We start from the raw sequence: 21,146 nt of genomic DNA on the forward strand, positions 1-21,146 counted from the left end.
GAACGACAGATACAAGGAACGGCACATGCTGGTTTATACAAAAATATATTATATTGAACATTATTGCCATATTGAATGGCAGGATAGACTTGAGGGACTAATTGACCTGCTCCTGTTTTCTTATGTTTTCTTAACATAAGATTTCTCAGGGAAAAGGAATACAATGTACTGCAGCCATTTTTAAACAAAGGTTTGAATTCCTATCCCATGAGTTCTTATTCCAATTCCTTTCCCTCAGTAAAACCAATCTTACATCTGTCACAGTAACTGCTGGTACAGATGCAACTGAGACTGGCAGAGTGGGTGACATTCCACCACTGAACCTCTGTCCCAAGTTGGCGTTGAAAGCATCTAGTTCATGGACGGACCCACTGTTGCCTTTGCTTTGTAGCCTGTCATAGTGTGCAAGCCTTGCTATATACAGGTATCCGTGTCATTGCCTCGGAACTCCAGCAGAGTCCAGCGTTCCCGCTTGGTATTATTAATGGCTCTGTGAAGGTCATAGATGGATTTCGTACCACAATCCAAAAGGACTATCCCTTTTCCATTCAAGGTGCCCCAACTTCAATACCTCCACAATAATCTAAAAGGAATAACGTCCCACATAACTCCAATGCAGAAATTCCATTGACATCATGATGGCTCATAACTTGAACTTCATAACTCGGGTAGTTCAATTAGAAAAGAACTCGCATGACTTTGCTCTGGGTTAAATTATTTCAATGAATAACTTCCTATTTATTTTCATGAACCTGGAATTCGATTTAATAATAATTTTGGGTCTTCAGTTGTATCTAGGTGTTGTACTTGCTGGAGTTGTCATCATCACTGGCTGCTTTGCCTATTATCAAGAAGCAAAGAGTACCAATATCATGGCGAGCTTTCAAAAGCTGGTTCCCCAGGTATGATCTGTTATTATGAATTGTTCATTGATGGAATTTATGAGAGTTTGAGGATTCTTTTAAACAAAAGCCTGTAAATAGTTTTTACTACAAATGTAAGCAAAAAGTTGCCAGGTGACATTAGAAATTTGGTACCCTTTCCAGGAAGAAACTTGCTTTTCCTTGCCAGACTGACCTTTTATAAGTCTAATCTCTCACCAATGTGGTGATTCTTAACTGTTCTTGTGGCTGAGCAAACTCTCACTTGTCTCAAAACTGCTACCAAAGGATTAAGAGAAAGGCCTACTTGCCCATCTGTTTATGACAAGGCAGGGTAGGGGCAAGAGCAGCAAATTGCTGAATCAGTATTATTATTTTTTTAGAGATACAGCGCGGAAACAGGCCCTTCGGCCCACCGAGTCCGCGCCGCCCCGCGATCCCCGCACATTAACACTATCCTACACACACACTAGGGACAATTTTTACATTTACCCAGTCAATTAGAATCTAAATCTAAATCTAAAAATTAACCTACAAACCTGTACGTCTTTGGAGTGTGGGAGGAGACCGAAGATCTCGGAGAAAACCCACGAAGGTCACGGGGAGAACGTACAAACTCCGTACAGACGGTGCCCGTAGTCAGGATCGAACCTGAGTCTCCGGCGCTGCACTCGCTGTAAGGCAGCAACTCTACCACTGCGCCACCGTGCCGCCTGTTCTATGATATGGTTTAAGTTCAGCAATACTTAAACTTGGATTATGCCTTTCAAAGAAGTTTAAATGTTTATCCTAGTCTTTATTCAACCAATGATTCATTTATAATTTGTATAACAATGAATAGCAGTTAAAATGACAAATTCTTGTTCTAATAAATTGGTTAGCATATTGAATATTCCTTTCCAGCAAGCCCTTGTTATTAGGGATGGCATAAAACAACAAATTATAGCAGACAAACTGGTTGTTGGCGATATTGTGGAGATCAAAGGTGGTGATCGGATTCCAGCAGACATTCGTTTCCTTTCTGTCCAGGGTTGCAAGGTAGAATTTATTCCATTTTAAATTAATGCGTATTCTGGAACTAAGTTTCTGCAGCGTTTTCTTTACCCTCTAATGTAGGCACAATAATATCTTTGAAAATAATCTGTTTAAATATGGATGCTTTTTCATGGTAGATTATAAGAAAAAACAGATCTATTTTCAGTAAATTTTCTTTGTTGTTCAGGTTCCCCAATACTGCAAATCATTCCCTCATTGAGAAGATAAGTGGCCCACCTACTCTCAGTTTGCTCATCATCATCTATCAGATGGTGTGCGGGAGCCATTCAGGCTGCTTGTCATGGTTTCTCTTTTCCCCTGTGGAATTAACCCAACTTCAACTGTACCAAGCTACACAGACTAAATCTAAAGAACAGAAATTTCCTTCAGTGCAGAAACGAGGGAGAAACCTCTCAACAAAATGGCATGGGAGCAAGGATGTGTGCTCAGTCCCCTGCTCCACTCTCTGCACCCATGACGGCACGGTAGCGCAGCGGTAGAGTTGCTGCTTTACAGCGAATGCAGCGCCGGAGACTCAGGTTCGATCCTGACTACGGGTGCTGTACTGTAAGGAGTTTGTACGTTCTCCCCGTGACCTGCGTGGGTTTTCTCCGAGATCTTCGGTTTCCTCCCACACTCCAAAGACGTACAGGTATGTAGGTTAATTGGCTGGGTAAATGTAAAAATTGTCCCTAGTGGGTGTAGGATAGTGTTAATGTACGGGGATCGCTGGGCGGCACGGACTTGGAGGGCCGAAAAGGCCTGTTTCCGGCTGTATATATATGATATGATATGATATGACTGTGTAGCCAGACATGGATCCAACGCAAATTTACATTCACCAATGATATCACTGTTGGACAAATAATGATTAACGATGAGTCAGAGTACAGGAGCAAGATTCAAAAATCTGATTAAATGGTGTTTGAACAACAATCTTGTTCTCACTGTTCGCAAGACCAAGGAGCTGAATGTTGACTTCAGGAAAGGAACCATAGATCAAACTTCCACAGGTGTATGGTAGAGAGCCACACTGACTGGTTGAATCGTGGCTTGGTTTGGTAACTTAAATGCCTAGGAATGAAGGAGGCTGCAGAAAGTGGTGGACATTGCCTGTTCCATCACGGGTATTGACCTCCCCACAATCGAATACAGGAAGCATTGCCTCAAAAAGGCAGCTAATATCATAAACATCCATACTGCCCTGGTAATGCTCTCATTTCACTGTGACCATCAAGAAAGTAGTGCTGGAGCTTGAGAAAAATGACCTTGAGGCTGAAGAACAGCTTCTTCCCAACAACCATTAGGTTTTTGTAAAACAGCCCTAACCACAACCCTCTCTCAGCAACAAACTACTATGGACTTTGTTTTGATTGCATTATGTACTTTGATTTTTGCACTATTGTGGTCTGGTTAACCAGTATCACTGATTATTAATTTATTGTATTGATTATTGTATATTTATTGTTATTTTATTGCATTAATGCATTAGGCATTTCATTGTTCCATTCCTGGTGCAGATGATAATTAAACACTTGATCTTGACACTCTTGGTTTTAACAACACTCATGACATTTCTTTGAATGGCACAGAAGAGGTTATTGGTTGAAATCAGTGCAACAGTCTTTCTCTTTGAACTTCAAATTAGCTCCACTATCTTGCTTATTATCAATGGCATTGTACCAATTTCTTTACTTTCTCGGTCGAAACCTACTTTCCTTTCAAAATATAGCATTGAATCTCCCTCCACCATCATTTCAGGAAGACACTCCAGACTGATATTACTGAAATTAAAGCTTAAAATCTTCTTTTTAAAGAAGATTATTCTACGGGTAAATAAACTTAAACTCCATTAATTTTGTTTCTTTGTGTAAGGTGGATAATTCTTCTCTCACTGGTGAGTCTGAAGCACAGTCTCGAACCACTGAATGCACACATGAGAATCCAGTCGAAACAAAGAACATCGGCTACTATTCCACCACTTGTCTTGAAGGTAAGCTGGAAGTAGCTGACAGTATTTCAAATTTATCTCTACAGATAAATGAGTCTAAGGAGGGGTCTCGACCCGAAACGTCACCCATTCCTTCTCTCCAGAGATGCTGCCTGTCCCGCTGAGTTACTCCAGCATTTTGTGTTTATCTCTACAGAACCTATGTTGCAAACTGTTTGTCCACCATGCAACTAAAGCCACTAATCCTACTGTGTTATGATTCCTCGGGCCAATCTGTATTCGTCAGGTGTGGATTTATATTGTGAATACAGAACAGCTGTTATTGGAAAGGGCAGTGTCAGATTGTCAATATTTTTTGCACTGTTTGAAAAATGTGAGAAATCATGAGGGATAGAAAGTCAAACTTGGTTAAATGATGGCTGCAGTACATTGTACTCCTTTTCCAAAATTAGCTTCCATTGACTTCAGTCTAATCAGAGTTTGGAGGGGGAGGGTAACACACAGCTACTATTATATTGTCGTGGAGACAGCAGATGATTTTTTGAACCTTTCAAAGTGCATTCGCATGCACAGTTCAACATTTATAATTTATTTGTAAAAGTAAATTATAAATGACCAATCATGCTTCTGCTTCAATAGGAATTATTTTCATGTAGTTCAGGTTTTTGAAAGGTTTGACATTCTGATTTCCCAAAATTAATTGTAGTTTGGAAGAATATTATGCTGCATTCACAGGTTATTAATGACCTTCCTTGGAACAGATTCCCTCTCTATAATGTAAAACTTCCATGGATTGAGGATTCTTGTTTGACTTCCTAGGAATTAGTGCACACATGCAGGTCATTTCAAACTCCAGTCAAATTGTCATCTGCAAGTGAAGCAGAAGATACAATTATATCCATTGGGAACAATGGCTTCAGTACCAATGTGGGCATGGGGAAATTTATAGAAATCAAGGTAGAGGGAGGAGACTAATTGGTCCATCACATAAAACATTGGGTTTTCCTTGGAGACACAGATGGTTAAATCCTGAGCAATAATCACAGTGCTGGAGGACTTGAGGATCTGTGAAGCGAAATGAACAGATGACGTTTCATGTGTAGGAGGAAACTGCAGATGCTGGTTTAAACCAAAGATCGACACAAAATGCTGTAGTAACTCAGTGGGACAGGCAGCATCTCTGGAGAGAAGGAATAGGTGATGTTTTGGGCCGACCCTTCAGACTAGTTATGGAAAAGGGAAACAAAAGATATAGACGATGATGTAGAGAGATAAAGAACAATGAATGAAAGATATATTAAACGGTAATGATGATAAAGGAAGCAGGTCATTGTTAGCTGTTGTTAGATGTTTCATGTTGTGATCCTTCAGACTCTCGTTTATTAATTTTCCTCCATGCATTCTACCTGACTCTGAGTTCCTCCAACAGTTTTTAGTTTTTCCTTGATCTTACCTGCCAATATTTTTTACTTGCCCCTTTGCCTTCTAAACGTGCTTCTTAACTTCATTTTTGCACCAATTAGTAAAATATTTTTTTTCTTACAATTTCAAAGGCACTGCCACAGGCATGGTGATCAGCACAGGAGATCGCACCATCATTGGAGGAATTGCATCTCTTGCATCGGCAGTAGGAAATGAGAAGACTCCAATCGCAAAAGAAATTGAACATTTTGTCTACTTTATAACTGGATTAGCTGTGGGAATGGGAGTCGTTTTCTTCATCATTTCAATTTGTCTAGGCTACAGAATACTGGATTCCATCATCTTCTTGATTGGCATAATTGTTGCTAATGTCCCTGAAGGTCTTCTGGCCACTCTCACCGTAAGTTCACAATGTTAACACATGGTTCTGGTCTCAGTCTCTATTGGTTTACTTGGAGCTTTTGCTCGTAGGGAAGGGCATGAATACAATATGGATGAACAGATTTTAGACTTTAGCCCAAAACGGGAGTAGAAATGAAGGAAGATTTGCCTGCTCACTTCCACAGGCAGCTAGGAGAAGAGAAAGGGCTTTATTTGGGCTGGAGGGATTGTTTTAGGTGATAGTGGGCAACAGGAAATGCTTGGTAAAAATTAACCGACACTGGGCCAAACATCATTGTGGGGGTGGAAATCATGCAACATTTTAAAGATTAGTAATAGAGGAAGTGAGTTTGGGCCAACAATCGCTGTATATTCTGGATACTTTGATGCAAAAGGCAGTTATACTCAGATTTGTTCTGCAGTGAATAATGTAAGAGTGTTTATAAGTGAGGCAGGTATGGACACCCAGAGATTAGCAGTGAAGGACCTGCAACATTGTTCTTATCCAATAGTGTGAACTTCTCTTGGACAAGAGCAGAGAGAATGTTGAGCAAACAGATCTTAACAATATAGTACAAAGTGGTCATTTAATTTGGGGAAGTCAAGTTAGAGTAGTAAGAATAGAGGAGAATGTTATAAGCAGATAGATACAGTACTGTTCTCTGGAATAATAAATACAAGTGCATAGGATGTGCTGTCTGACTAGTGTCAGAATTAAGGACATTTCTTTAAGGCTTGAGAAGAACTTGGGAAGAAGGGGGGAACATGTGGAACCAACATCATAGATACGACTGAGGAGAAGGTGTTCCAGAAGGAGTATGAGCAGGTGGGTCCAAATTAAAACAATGAAGACAACAATCTCTGGATTACCAACGGACCACATGCAAATTGACAGAGTTAATGAAATCAAGGATCTAATATGTGGTCTAAATTTTGCTGAGGGAGAATGGATTTCAATTCATGGGGCATTGACAACAGTCGAGGAGCAAGAAACAACTATTCTATTATGGTCAGTGCCTTTGAGAATAGAGAGCTTTACATAAGGCTTTAAACTAAATAGTTGGTGGGATGAGGGTAGGAGGGGAAAATAGAATGTTAAAGAGAAAGAGCAGAGTCATCGTGCAGGAGAATGTGCACAAATATCAGAGTGTATCTTTATTAGAGACAGCTTGGTGAGAAATGATTTTTTTAAAAAGGCACCTTAGAGGGCAATTTATCAAAATACGTACAGAATTTCTAACACCAGGCAGACTAATGGCACAAATAAATTAAATGGATACAATCTAATAGCTTTTCACAGGGCTGTGATTGGAAAGTGACCAAGGATGGTAATAAAATATTCCAATGTCCTTAACATTTTGAAGTGATAAGCAAAATGAAAGAAGTAGGGGTATCCTTGATGATAAAGAATGGGGTAAAGAAAGTAGTGTGATGAAAAAGGATTTAGCTCAGAAAATCAAGAAACATATTCAAAATAGATGGACCTAAAACGAGCAAGGTACACAATATATTGGTAGCAGCTGCATATGGGCATCCAAATAATGGCAGTAAGGGAAGTTATACAGTGCATTCAGAAAGTATTCAGACCCCTTCATTTTATACATTTTGTTACATTACAACCTTATTTTAGAATGGATTAAATTCTTTTTTTTAATCATCAATCTACACACAACACCCCATAATAAAAAAGCAAGAACTTGTGTTTAGAAATTTTTGCGAAGTAGTTAAAAAGAAATAACTGAAATATCACATTTACATAAGTATTCAGACCCCTTCACTCAGTACTTTGAGGCACCTTTGGCAGCGATTACAGCCTCAAGTCTTCTTGGGTATGATGCTACAAGTTTGGCACACCTGTATTTGGGTAATTTCTCCCATTCTTCTCTGCAGATCCTCTCAAGCTTTGTCAGGTTGGATGTGGAGCATCGAATCACAGCTATTTTCAGATCCCTCCAGAGATGTTCGATCAGGTTCAAGTCCGGGCTCTGGCCGGGCCACTCAAGGACATTCACAGACTTGTCATGAAGCCACTCCTGTATTGTCTTGGCCGTGTGCTTAGACAACCACCTTTTGGAAGGTGAACCTCTTCCCCAGTCTGAGGTCCAGAACGCTCTGGAGCAGGTTTTCATCAAGGACCTCTCTGTACTTTGCTCCGTTCATCTTTCTCTCAATCCTGACTAGTCTCCCAGTTCCTGCCGCTGAAAAACAGCCCAAAAACAAATTGCCGCTGCCACCATGCTTCACCGTAGGTATGGTATTGACCAGGTGATGAGCGGTGCCTGGCTTCCTCCAGGCGTGACGCTTGGCATTCAGGTCAAAGAGTTCAATCTTGGTTTCATCAGACCAGAGAATCTGGTTTCTCATGGTCTGAGAGTCCTTTAGGTGCCTTTTGGCAAACACCAAGCGGGCTGTCATGTGCCTTTTACTGAGGAGTGGCTTCCGTCTGGCCACTCTACCATAAAGGCCTGATTGGTGGAGTGCTGCTGGAAGATTCTCCCATCACAGGGGAACTCTGGAGCTCTGTCAGAGTGACCATCAGGTTCTTGGTCACCTCCCTGACCAAGGCCCTTCTCCCCCGATTGCTCAGTTTGGCCGGGCAGCCAGCTCTATGAAGAGTCCTGGTGGTTCCAAAGTTGTTCCATTTAAGAATGATGGAAGCCACTGTGCTCTTCAGGACCTGCATTGCTGCCAACATTTTTTATACCTTTCCCCAGATCTGTGTCTCGACACAATCCTGTCTCGGAGGTCTACGGACAATTCCTTCATCTGCATGGCTTGGTTTTTGCTCTGACATGCACTGTCAACTGTGGAACCTTATATAGACAGGTGTGTGCCTTTCCAAATCATGTCCAATCAATTTAATTTACCACTGGTGGACTCCAATCAAGTTGTAGAAACATCTCGAGGATAATGAATGGAAACAGGATGAACCTAAGCTCAATTTTGAGTGTCATAGCAAAGGGTCTGAATACTTATGTAAATGTGATATTTCAGTTATTTCTTTTTAATTACTTTGCAAAAATTTCTAAACACCTGTTTTCACTTCTTCCTTCTGCGGTATTATGTGTAGATTGATGATAAAAAAAGAATTTAATCCATTTTAAAATAAGGCTGTAATGTAACAAAATGTGGAAAATGTGAAGGGGGCTGAATACTTTCTGGATGCACCTGTAGTATATCACAGGTGTGTGAAATAAAGGGAATGTAATGATTATTGGGGCCTTTAACCTCCATACAAACCAAATCAGCATAAAATCTGGAGAACAAATTCATAAAGTGTATACAAGATGGTTTTCTAGTTTATATTGGGGTACCAACTGGGGAACAAGCTATATTAGATGTAGTTCTGTGCAATAAGGAAAGGTTGATTAGTAGTCTTGTCATTAAATGACTTCCAGACCTTGTAATACTATATAATTTTAGGTGAAGTTTGTAAGTGACTAATTTCCTTTAACTCAGCAATAGAGTGGCTGTGAATCCATCACAAATTTGACCACTGACTACTGAGGTTGTGATATCAATAGGGAGGCATTTATTCAACTTGTAAGGTCACAGTGGCATCCATGACCCAATGATTATCAGGGATGCCATAACAAAAAAAAGGCGTTTGGTGTTGGGCGTGATGTCCAGGATTGGACAACAATACATCATTAAATTATTACCATTGAACTCCTTACAAAGTGTGTGGTGGCTTTAACTTTAGTAGGTCTTCCAAGAGGTGTTGTTTTGCCGTGATATTTGATGGAGATGGTGCATTTGGTGAAGAATTTTTCATATGACTGATATTTTCAGAACCAGTTTATTGAAAATAGTTAACGGTTGAGTTGCTGGGTTCTGAGGTCTATGTAGAATACAACGTATCAGCTTCAAAATCTGTGATCACTAAATACCCCCAGGCATGATTCAGTATTGTAGTTGTGCTTTTCACACTGTGATAATACCATTCTTAAAAGTGTAATTATTCTTCTGTTTTTATGATTTGGTTTTATTACAATACGAAGTTATTTAATGATATACACAAAAAGCTGGAGTAACTCAGCGAGACAGGAAGCAACTCTGGTGAGAAGGACAGGGTGACGTTTTGGGTTGAGAACCTTCTTTGGTCATTCCTTCTCTCCAGAGATGCTGCCTGTCCCGCTGAGTTGCTCCAGCTTTTTGTGTCTATCTTCGGATTAAACCAGCATCTGCAGTTCCTTCCTACACAAATTATTTAACGAGATGGTCTGAACCTGTGTCACACGTTAAATTATAAATAATAACTTAAGTTTGCCCTCTGTCCATTTTTCCCTCAGGTTAGTCTCACCCTAACAGCCAAAAGAATGGCCAAGAAGAACTGCCTCGTAAAAAATCTGGAGGCTGTTGAGACTTTGGGCTCCATTTCGATTATCTGCTCTGATAAAACAGGAACACTTACCCAGAATCGAATGACTGTAGCACATTTGTGGTTTGACAATCAAATCTACACAGCAGATACCAGTGAAGAACAGGCAGGTACAGGAGCCATGTGATTTAATCTATATTGATAGAATCATACTGATTTTGACCCAGCATATTGACAGTCCAATCAGGTAACATTTGTCTAGTTTTATCATTTTGATAAGTCAACGATCTCCCGACAATATCTTCAAATAATGCTTGTTGTCATTTTACGATACGATACATACATTTTTTTAAAACATGAAGATGAATTAAAAAAATTCTGAGTATAATATTTAGCACAGTACAGTGGAACTCCAATATAATGTAAATGTTTGGGACAACTTTAACACCCACTTTGTAAATGAAGATAGCATGAATGTGTTTTTTGAACTTATAAAATATATATTACATAGATGCACAGGCAATTTGAACATTTTTCCACAGTGTGCACCCACTCTCTCTCCATTCCGTTTCCACTGTTGCATTCCCAGATTGTTAATTCCAAATACAGGATGCTGAGTTGTTGCTTCCTCCACAGTACTGCTATTTTCAGTGTGACTTACATAAACAAATATGTGTTATATTCTGCTGGGAATATATATCACTGCCTCCCTGTGATATTGGAACACAAATGCTCACTATATTGTTGGTTGTGGTATATCCACGGTATATATGAAACTATGATATGTATTATATATAGGTTGCTTTGTACCTATTGTCTTCTGTCTGTACAGTTATAATTGTCATCAATTTCCTTATTTTAAATAGGGAAGCATGTTTTTATGTACTACAAACAAGATGATTAGTGCAAAGATCTCAACCATCTATATCTATCTATCTATCTATATACTATTACGGGCCCAACGGGCACACTTGTGCTTGTCTATTACTAAAACTCAGATCTTGTGTGTGTGTATATATATATATATATATATATATATATATATATTATATATATGTATATCTCTCTGAAAATGTGCACCTACAGCCAAAACAGTAAATCATAGCGCCACAATTTTTGCGCCACCTTAATCACCACTCTCCTGCCGACTTTTAAAAACAAATTTTATTCAAATTTCTCATATATTTTTTAAGTTAGAGACATTTTAAAGTTTAAAACGTTCATTTCTAAACACATTTTTCAAAGTGCTGTGCGCATGACGTCACCATAGGGCACGCACGGCCTCTCTCTTCACTCACACAAACAAGATGGATGCCGTTAGCGGAAGTTCAGGGGCAATCAGGGGCTCCCCTCTCCTCTCGCTTCTTTCCTCTCTCCCCTCACTCTCCCCACTCTCCCACACCCGGGGGACACTCCGACCAGGAGGGAGATGGTCGGACTAATGGTCCACTCATCCTTACCTTCCGTCCCTTCAACCCACGGTGTCTTCGAGTCCCCGCTATCGCCCGGGCCCAGCGCCCCGCACCATTACCGCACACAAGCCGCAGCGGGCAGCTGCTCCTCCTCCTTCAGCGGCCGCTGCCACCCAAGGCCCTGTCGCGACTTCAGAAAGATGGCGGCCGCTCTCCTCCTCCTCCTCACGTTCCGCTATCTTGTGCGCACCTCCTGCTGCCGCCACCGGCCTCGAGTAGACCCAGCCGCCCAGCCGCGCTATCGGTCTCCCACATCTGCCGGGTCTCAGCTGCCGTGCTATCCGTCTCGAGTAGTCCGGGCTCGGCCAGGCCACAGTAACGGCCGCACTCCGGAGCTCCCTCCTCCTCCCTGCACGCTCGGTAAGTGGCTTTAGCCGCCAACGGGTCCGGGGGGGGGGGGGAGTGGGCGTGGGGGGCCGAGTGAGTGGAGGATGGGGGTAGGAGGGTAGAGGAGAGAGTAGGGAAGGAAGGGGTGGGGGAGGAGAGAGTGGGAGTGAGGGGGAAAGGGGAAGGGGTGGAGAAAGGGGGGTGGGAAGAATGGGAGTGGGGTGGGGGGAGAGCAGCTGGGGAGGAGGAGGGGTGTGGGGAAGGCAGGAGAGAGTGAGGGTGGGGAAAAGGGGGATGGGGAAAGGGGGGTGGGGGAGAGTGGGAGGGTGGGGGAGGCGAGAGTGAGGTGGGGGGGAGAGTAGCGCTGGGGAGGAGGGCATAGTGGGGGAAAGTGCGGGTGGGGAGGAGGGAAGATTGGGGTGGGGGGAGAGTGGGGTGCGGGGGGGGGAGAGTGGGGTGCGGGGAGGGAGAGTGGGGGAGGGGGAATAGGGGTGGGGATGGGGGAGGAGGCAGGGCTGTGGGGGTGGAGGCAGGGCTGGGGGGAATGGGGGTGGGGGCAGGGGAGGGGCAAGTGGGAGTGTGGGCAGAGGAGGGGAAAGTAGGGGTGCGTAGGGCGGATGAAGTGGGTCAGCCGGGGGAGGAGGGGGGGAATAAGGCGGATTGAATGGGGGCTGAGGGTGCTACACCAATACAGGAGAGGCTTTGGGTCCAGGGCTCCTCAGTCATACCCTCTCCCCTTCCCTGTCCCCCCTCTACGAGAAACGGGCCCACTTGGTCTAGTGTCTGTGTGTGTGTGTGTGTGTGTGTGTGTGTCTGTGTGGTTTTGAAACTTGCAGCCAAAACGGTAAACCATAGCGCCACAATTTTTGCGCCACCTTAATCACCACTCTCCTGGCGACCTGGTCGTATATTTTTTAAGTTAGAGAGATTTTAAAGCTTAAAACTTTCATTTCTAAACACATTTTTCAAAGTGCTGTGCGTATGACTTCACCATAGGGCACGCACGGCCTCTCTCTTCGTTTGCACAAACAAGATGGACGCCGTTAGCGGAGCCGCCCGCCCGCGATCAGGGGCTCCCCTCTCCTCTCGCTCTCCCCACACCCGGGGTACACTCTGAGTAGAAGCAAGTCACCTTCAATGTTAAAGGGTTGCTAAGTGCAGAAGACTGGCCTAATACCTGGAATACTATGAACTTTTGCAAAAAGACTGGATAGAACCAGACATTTAGAAGGATGGGAAAGAACTTGATGGAATAGTAAAAGATTCTAAGAGCCGTGGCAGGATGGATGTATTCCCTTGTGAAATAATCAAAAACTAGGGTTACCCATTTAAAATGGAGATGAGGCAATATTTTGTTATGAGTCTTGAATGTTTCGCACTCAAAGAGTGGCTGCTTATAAGGAGTGGCTGGATAGATACTTACTAAGTAGGAGTGCAAGACTACTGCAGATGAATGGGAATGCAGAGTTGAGGTTACAATTAGATCAGCCATGGTCTTACTGGATGGTACATCAGGGTGGAGGAGGTGTGTGCCTACTGATCGGAAGTTGTATATTTGAATGTGAATGGGTTCATTTCATTTGAGTTGAGCACAATAAAAAAAGAGAAGGGAAATGGAAAAACGTGTTGATCTATGAGTAACATGTTGTATTAATTTACAGATCAGACCTTTGACCAATCATCACAAACATGGACAGCTCTGGCCAAGATTATTGCACTCTGTAATCGAGCGGAATTCAGTGCAGCACAGGATGATGTTCCAATTATGAAGGTAACGCAGAGACCCAAAACATCACCCATTCCTTCTCTCCAGAAATGCTGCTTGCCCGCTGAGTTATGCCAGCATTTTGTGTCTGCCTTCTATTTAAACCAGCATCTGCAGTTCTTTCTTGCACAGAGCCGATTTCTATTTTCAAGAAACCTTACAGTAAAAGTCAAATGTAGGTGGATGAGTCAGGTCACAGAACAAGTGGCTCTGTTTGACCTCGGTAAGAAGGAAAACATCACACATTCACCATACAACTCCTCCTCACGTGTTCACCTCTGTTTCTCAATCCAGCAGAGCATTTAGAAGTTTAAATTTTGCATTTTTTAAAGGGTGTCTATTTTTTTAACCACATCTAGCCTTTTACACCAAGCCTATGGCTTAAGTATTTGAAATTGCACTGCACAAACCAACAACATTTTGAGAATTTGCTAACTAATATGTACTGACCTCGGTCAGTGAGTCTGAATTCTCAAGGTCAGTTCCTCTAAGTTTTCTTTGTTACTTTGCACCCAAACACCACCACTTTGCTGTTGCACCCATTCCCTCTGTCTAAACCTACAATCAACTCTTTAGCTAACATCGTTAGGTAATTATCTCCCCAACTTCACTGCCAATCATCTCCTTCAGCAAATCTCCAGCCGCCCCTCAAGTACAATCTGCTCCCAAACTTACTTCCTCCATTTTCACGATCTGTACTCTTCTTGATAGATGATTTTAAGGGAAAGGTTTTTCAGTTTGGTTTATTTTATTGTCATGTGTACCGAGGTACAGTGAAAAGCTTGTGTTGCATGCTATCCAGTCAGCGGAAAGACAATGCATGATTACAATCAAGCCATTTACATTGTGTAGAAACATTATAAGGGAATAACATTTAGTGCAAGGTAAAGCCAGCAAAGTCCGAACAAGGATAGTCCGAGGGATGCACATGTCTAATTGTATAAAGCCTATTTAATGCACAGTAAACTTGTGTATGATAAAATTGCACATTTTGCTCTATATCCCAAAGTGTTTTCTTTGTCACTTCTATTCATGTTTTTCAGTCTAGCTTAATTTTTGATGGCCCGTTGTTGAGACTTGGTCCCAGCACTTAGGGCATTTGGTTGGCAGGCTGGAAAGTACCAGCATGACCTATTCCAACTTCCACTTTTGTGATTTAGCCATGATGTTTCGCATTCACAGGGCAATATTTATCATCCCCCATTCACAGTGCCTCACTAGTAGTTTAAAGCTTTAAAGCAGAAGTCTTTAAAACATTCAATAATTGGATGAACGGGCAGTGGAGACCAGTAAATTGTCCGTATAACTATGGAATAAATGATGTTGATATTTCTATTAAGGCTTTCTTTGTCCCGCCTCCTCTCCTGACATCAGTCTGAAGAAGGGTCTCGACCCGAATCGTCACCCATTCCTTCTCTCCTGAGATGCTGCCTGACCCACTCCAGCTTTTTGTGATAATTTCTATTAAGGGATATTAATTAACCAGAATATTACATTGCCTTTTGTGAACCTAGAGACAAGTGGTTGGAGATGCCTCAGAAAGTGCCCTTCTGAAGTTCTCTGAAACTGTATTTGGTAACGTGATGGAATTCAGAAGTGAAAATGTAAAAATATTTGAAATACCATTCAACTCTACCAACAAGTTTCAGGTACGGGACAAGTTAGGCAGGACAGTGTAATTATTTTTGTTAAATTTCCGGAACTCTTTCAGAATGGTTTCTATACAGATAGATGGCGAGTTCAGTTAAAGGACATAAGTGTTTGATCAATTACTGGCTGCCAGACTTAAGATTGAAATAAGTAATCTTTGTTTAAATATTACTTTTCACCGTGTCTACTTTATCTGAGGATAATGAAAGATTCTCGCACTCGGTAAAATACTTTGACCGGGGTTCCCGTAGATGAATGTCTCTGGAAATGAGACATTTTGCTTATGTCAGTTGTCCCCAGTCATTTTTAATCTTGTCCCACAGAAAGAGTGCAAATGAGCATGATCATTCAGGATACATGGAGAATGCCGAACCTATATCATGTGTTTCTTTATAGGCAAGATTTGATGTTTTTAATTATCATTCATGTATATTTGGGAGAACACGTTTAAGAACCTGCAAAGATAGTGCAAAATGTAACAGAGATAAAGAAAATATTGAGTTGCTTTCAGTGAGGATGAAGGCAAGCAAATGCAATATTCTAGTGAAATGTCCTCGATGGAGGGTAGGCAACAACCATCCAACATTAATGTTGATGCAACAATGTATGCCAAGTGTTACCACATGTTGAACATAGTTCTTAAAAGTATATGCATGCACAATATTTATTAGAGACTAAATGACAGATATGTTTTAGAAACTGCAGAAGAACAATGTTTTCTTGCTGAGCCTGGCCTGTTGTAAATTCTCTCTCCAAGTTAATAAATATGGAGATTTTGAAATAAGTTTACTTTTGCACGTGGAAATATGTTTGGACTGTAGGTTTGGTGGATGAGCATGCATAAAATTAAGACAATTATGGGCATTTTATGCCCAAATATCTCCCAGGCTTTTTTACAATATGATGTACAATGGAATCCGTAGTTCATTAAAGTCATATACTATGCAAGGCAACAGTTAGCACCACTGTCTTATAGCCCTGGTGGTCCTGGTTTAATCCTGGCCTTGGGTATTAACAGTGTCATGTTTGCTTGTGCCCGTGAGTTTCCCATGCGGTCGGCTCCAGTCTCCCCGCTCATCCTAAAGACACGCTAGCTAGCCGCATAATTGTTTACTGCAAATGGCCCCCAATGTAGCTGCGTAATGGAAGAATCAGACTGGAGTTGATCGGTATATGATAGAGACCAGGTTCCATGGAAATGAATGGGATAATGGGACTGATGGAATTTCTCTGTCTTGTGAGAAATATGATACAAAACCTTTAGGCTGACATGTTTATTGGATGCACTTTAATTTTTAGCTCTCCATTCATAAGACCAACAATCCATATGACAAACGCCTTCTCTTAGTAATGAAGGGAGCACCAGAACGTATCTTGGAATCTTGTTCCACCGTAATGCTGCAGGGCAGGGAAGTCCCACTGGATGCTGAGGAGATAGATGTTATTCAGACAGCTTATATTGAACTTGGAGGACTGGGCGAGAGGGTTCTAGGTAAGAGAACCACAGCATGCATTAATCTGAGGAGTGAGTAAACTGCGTCACACTCGGGGCATTTATATATGTTTGCATTATTAAAGTACCTTTTGAGGCATCTTTGGACTAAAATGAAACCTTAACTTTACACTTTTTCTGAAGTAATTTCACTAATACTACATTCGTTTTTTCATTAATTGGATCTAAAAGCCGACCGGTGCTTCTCACAAGACGTATGTGTTAATTTGAATTTTATGTCTGATTCTTGACTTTCTGATACATCTCTGAGCTTCTCAAAATAGATTTTTAATGATTTGGAATTTGCTGCATCAAGTCTGCTAAGATTTTTTTTTTTTTTAGATAAATTTTTAGTGTTCATTTATGAATAATTTGATTTTTGATACTTATTCTTTTATGTGATGTGTGAGTTTCTGACTATTTTTTAATTCTTCTAGGATTTTGCCATCATTATTTACCAAGGGACAAATATCCAGACTTGTACATATTTGACTCGGATAACAGGAACTTCCCAATCTCTGATTTGTGTTTTATTGGCCTCTTGTCTTTGATTGATCCACCTCGCTCGAGTGTCCCAGATGCAGTTCTCAAATGCCGAAGTGCAGGAATCAAAGTACGTGTCTTCGGTTCCATTTGCTTTTGATTATTGTTGCATTTTCATCCAATATTAGTATCATTTTTCCTTTAAATTCATTCGCACTATCTCAATGGGAATAATGTAAAGTTGGATCTGCTAAACCTGTGGCACCATCCAATTTATTAAAACAAAATTTTTAAAACATATTTGATTTGCATTAGGTTAATTTCATTCTTAGAACGTCTAACCAAGATTTGATGAAAATCAGATATTTATTTGTTTTTAAAACAAATGTATTTCAGTTGCTGGTGATCTTTATGCATTATTGCAAAGCAAGAGAAAGTGTGAGGTTGGCTTGAAAGGCAGGAAATCAATCATTGCATCCAGAAAATAATAAAGAATATATAACATTTACAGGAAAAACCGATTAAAGTTATTAGCTAGGATAACCTGGGTTAATTTTTTCAACATTTTCTTTTTAGATATAAAATGTTTCACACAGGAAGCCAAATATCAGTCATTAAAGCAGAAAATGTTGGGAGCACTTAACAGGTCAGGCAGCATCTTTGGAAAAAGAAACAGGATTGAAATTTTGGTTGATACTCATCAGAACTGGAAAAATGAGAAACTTTAACTGGAAATGTTAATTTTCTATTGATGCTGCCTGACCTTTTGTGATTTTAGGCTCATTTTGTTTTTGTTTCAGATTTACAGCATCTGCAGTTTAAAAATAATGTTACTGTAATTCATGTAACAAGGAGGTTTTGTTGTTTTGAGGCCATGAATGTAGATATTAAAGTCTTTAAAATGTTTGTGCGCTCCTTGGCTATTTAAATAGAGGCATATTATCCAAAAATAAGGAAATCTTTACAAATCACGAGTTAGACTAATGTTGGGCTTTGCTCCTTTGGAAAAATGTCAAACACTTGGAATAGTTGGAGAGGAGATTTACCAGAATGCAAGCAAGGGATAATATTACATAAAGAGACCACCAAAACCCCCCTCAGAACAAAGAACACAACATATAATAGCGGTGTTCCAAATTAGTAGAAGTGTTTTGAAAAAACAAATTAGAATATAAACAAAGAAGTTCAGGAACAGGCCCTTTGGCTCACAATGTTTGTGCTGAACATAATGCCAAGTTAAACTGATTTCAACTGCCTATACATGATCCATATCTCTCTAGTCCCTGCACTCTCATGTGCCTAACCAAAAGCCACTTGAATGCCGCAATCGCATCTGCCTCCACCACCATATCTGGCAGTGCGTTCCAGGCCCCCCACCACCTTCTGTGTGTGTGTGGAGAAAAAACTTGGCCTACACATCTCCTTTAAACTTGCCTCTTCTCACCGTACAGCTGTGCTCTCTAGTTTTGACACTGTGGGGGGGGGGGGGGGGGGGGAAAGGGTCTGACTGTGTACCCTAACTACGCCTCTCATAATTCTATATACTTCTCTCAACCTCCGATGTTCCAGAGAAAATTAGGAGAATTGTTGCTTCTGGCCGAAGGGCTTGAAAGGAAGATATAAAATAATTGGCTTTAAAAAGTAAGGGTGTACAGTGCTGTTGTGATTGACCTGAAGGTGTTGCACGAAAGAGTTATGGGAGCAAATTCTATTGTATCGTACAGAGTTAATCTGAAATAAACTTGTAAATGAACCACTTGTGAGGCTTTGAAAAAAACAGGTTTAGTTAAGTGAATAGTCATTTTAAAGTTTGCAATTCTATATTAATTTGAATAATTTACCTTTGGTGCTGTAAGATTTTGTGTGGGAGTAAGCTGCCTCCTGTCAGTGACACTAGATGTGCAATATAATGGCAGCTGCAGATAGCTCTCTGCCTTTGATATTTTGTGTTCATTGACATTGTGCTAATGCATTAGAGAGCACTTGAGATCAGAGCTAATAAAGGCATGGATGATTATTGCTAGCTGATGAGGAGCAGAGCATGTTACAGAAGTAGAAATGGGCAATTAGAGCAAAATGTGGATGAAAACTCAGCATCATTACTGTGACTGAACTTGTTTTAATTTCAGACACTATCCAGTGATAGGAGTGGAAGTTAGAGACCTAGGATTATGAGGGGGTTTCAACACAATGGCTTTTTAAAAAAATGCATTTCTGCTCATCCAATACTGGGTTTCAGCTAAATCTAAGACGTGGGTTGGCTCAAGAAAGTAGAAGAAAAGCTTTTTGTCACCCCTGCACTTGCCAAATCTGATAATGTGACATTGAATGTTGTCATGGAGGGGTATCATGTGATTGAAAAATAGAAAGACACATCATTGAAGCAATCTGGGGGTAATGGTGCAGAAGCGGGAACAACATTTTTTTCAAAATGTTATTAAGAGTAAGTGGGAAGGACTGTCCTGCTGAAGAGTGAAACAAAGATATTGGGGGAGTGAAGGAAGAGGAGGCGATGGCAAGATAACCTGTTTATGGTTGCAATTTTGTGGAGAAGAACTTAAGGGGAATATTTTCCACACCCTAAGTTGCAAGGAATGATATTTGCCACCTTGACAAGTTTTTTTTTCCAGAACTGCATTTCTGATTTTATCAAAATTAAATAGAGATTTGAGATGACCTGTTCAGAGCTCAGGCTCTTTCCTTCAATAAAATGATCAGCAGCTAAAGCCTTAAGAGGCATTTGAAGCTGGTTTTCAGCAGTGAGAGTAAAAGCTATTGCAAAACCTATACATGGAATAATACCGTGTATTCATTGCAGATTCATTTCTGTCAAATTATTAATTGAAAATCTGTCAAGGCTGATTTGTCAACAAATATTTCACCATAACCAGACTATGGCTCTTATTCATAGAGAGAAGGTAGACATTAAGAAAATACAATTTAGTTTAGTGTAGAGATACAGCGTGGAAACAGGCCCTTTGTCCCAGCAAGTCCACGCTGGCCATCAATCACCCGTACTCTAGATCCATACAATACAATACAATACAATATATCTTTATTGTCATTGTGCAGGGGTACAACGAGATTGGGAATGCGCCTCCCAAACGATGCAATAAATTAATTAGCTAGTCAGTATTAATTTAAACAACCCAATGAAACAAATTGTAACAATTTTGGGGGGATCTTCTACTATTTTATCTGATTGCTTTTGCAGCAGAACTGTCTATTTATTGCTTTTCTATATTCAATAAAGTGCATGTAGATCTGTGTCGGATCACTGTGCGATGTGACCATCCGGCTCAGCAGAACCGGTTCATAGCAGCTATGGCCCTGGGGATGAAGCTGTTCCTGAGTCTGGAGGTGCGGGCGTAGAAGGCCTTGTATCGTCTGCCCGATGGTAGAAGTTCGAACAGACTGTTGCAGGGGTGTGAAGAGTCTTTGTGGATGCTGGTGGCTTTTCTGAGGCATCGTGTGTTGTAGATGCCCTCCAAGTCTGGTAGCTGTGTTCCGATGGTCCTCTGAGCTCTATGGACTACCCGCTGAAGAGCTTTCCTCTCTGCCTCCGTGCAGCTGAGATACCACACAGGGATGCCATGTTATCTCACTTTCACATCTTTCACACGAGGGGGCAATTTTACAGAAGCCTGCTCGTTTTTGGGATGTTGGAGGAAACTGGAGCACTCAGCGGAAACCCACATGGGCACAGGGAGAACGTGCAAATTCCACAGAGATGATACCCATAGCCGGGATCAAACCCGGGTCTTTGGTGTTGTGAGGCCGCAGCTCTTCCACTACGCTACTGTGCCACCCTATATTCTAACTAAATCATCAGCTGTAGGAAGGTCTACTGAAGCTCAGATTGAGGAGTTTATTTCTCATTTGAAAATGTTTGTCAAACCCACCTGTGCAACAGATGAACATGTATGCAAACTTCCCTGGGAAAGTCCTGAGAACATATTTGGATAT

General features: G+C 41.2%; 2 protein-coding genes across 3 annotated transcripts in view; one reads left to right on the top strand and one right to left on the bottom strand.

Annotated features, from left to right (window-relative positions):
• Positions 1-21,146, bottom strand: part of LOC144608751 (uncharacterized protein CXorf65-like) — a 66,028-nt gene that overhangs the window by 22,130 nt on the left and 22,752 nt on the right. The window lies entirely within an intron of this gene.
• LOC144608750 (potassium-transporting ATPase alpha chain 2-like) overlaps positions 1-21,146 on the top strand; it is a 44,878-nt gene that overhangs the window by 671 nt on the left and 23,061 nt on the right. The window contains exons 2-10 of the mRNA XM_078426819.1: positions 789-902; positions 1,785-1,919; positions 3,792-3,909; positions 5,421-5,689; positions 9,963-10,161; positions 13,452-13,561; positions 15,070-15,204; positions 16,505-16,697; positions 17,135-17,310. Coding sequence (XP_078282945.1) covers positions 789-902; positions 1,785-1,919; positions 3,792-3,909; positions 5,421-5,689; positions 9,963-10,161; positions 13,452-13,561; positions 15,070-15,204; positions 16,505-16,697; positions 17,135-17,310 — 1,449 coding nt within the window. The remainder of the gene's footprint in view (positions 1-788; positions 903-1,784; positions 1,920-3,791; positions 3,910-5,420; positions 5,690-9,962; positions 10,162-13,451; positions 13,562-15,069; positions 15,205-16,504; positions 16,698-17,134; positions 17,311-21,146) is intronic.

Source organism: Rhinoraja longicauda, chromosome 32, assembly GCF_053455715.1.
Source record: "Rhinoraja longicauda isolate Sanriku21f chromosome 32, sRhiLon1.1, whole genome shotgun sequence".
NCBI lineage: Eukaryota > Metazoa > Chordata > Chondrichthyes > Rajiformes > Arhynchobatidae > Rhinoraja > Rhinoraja longicauda.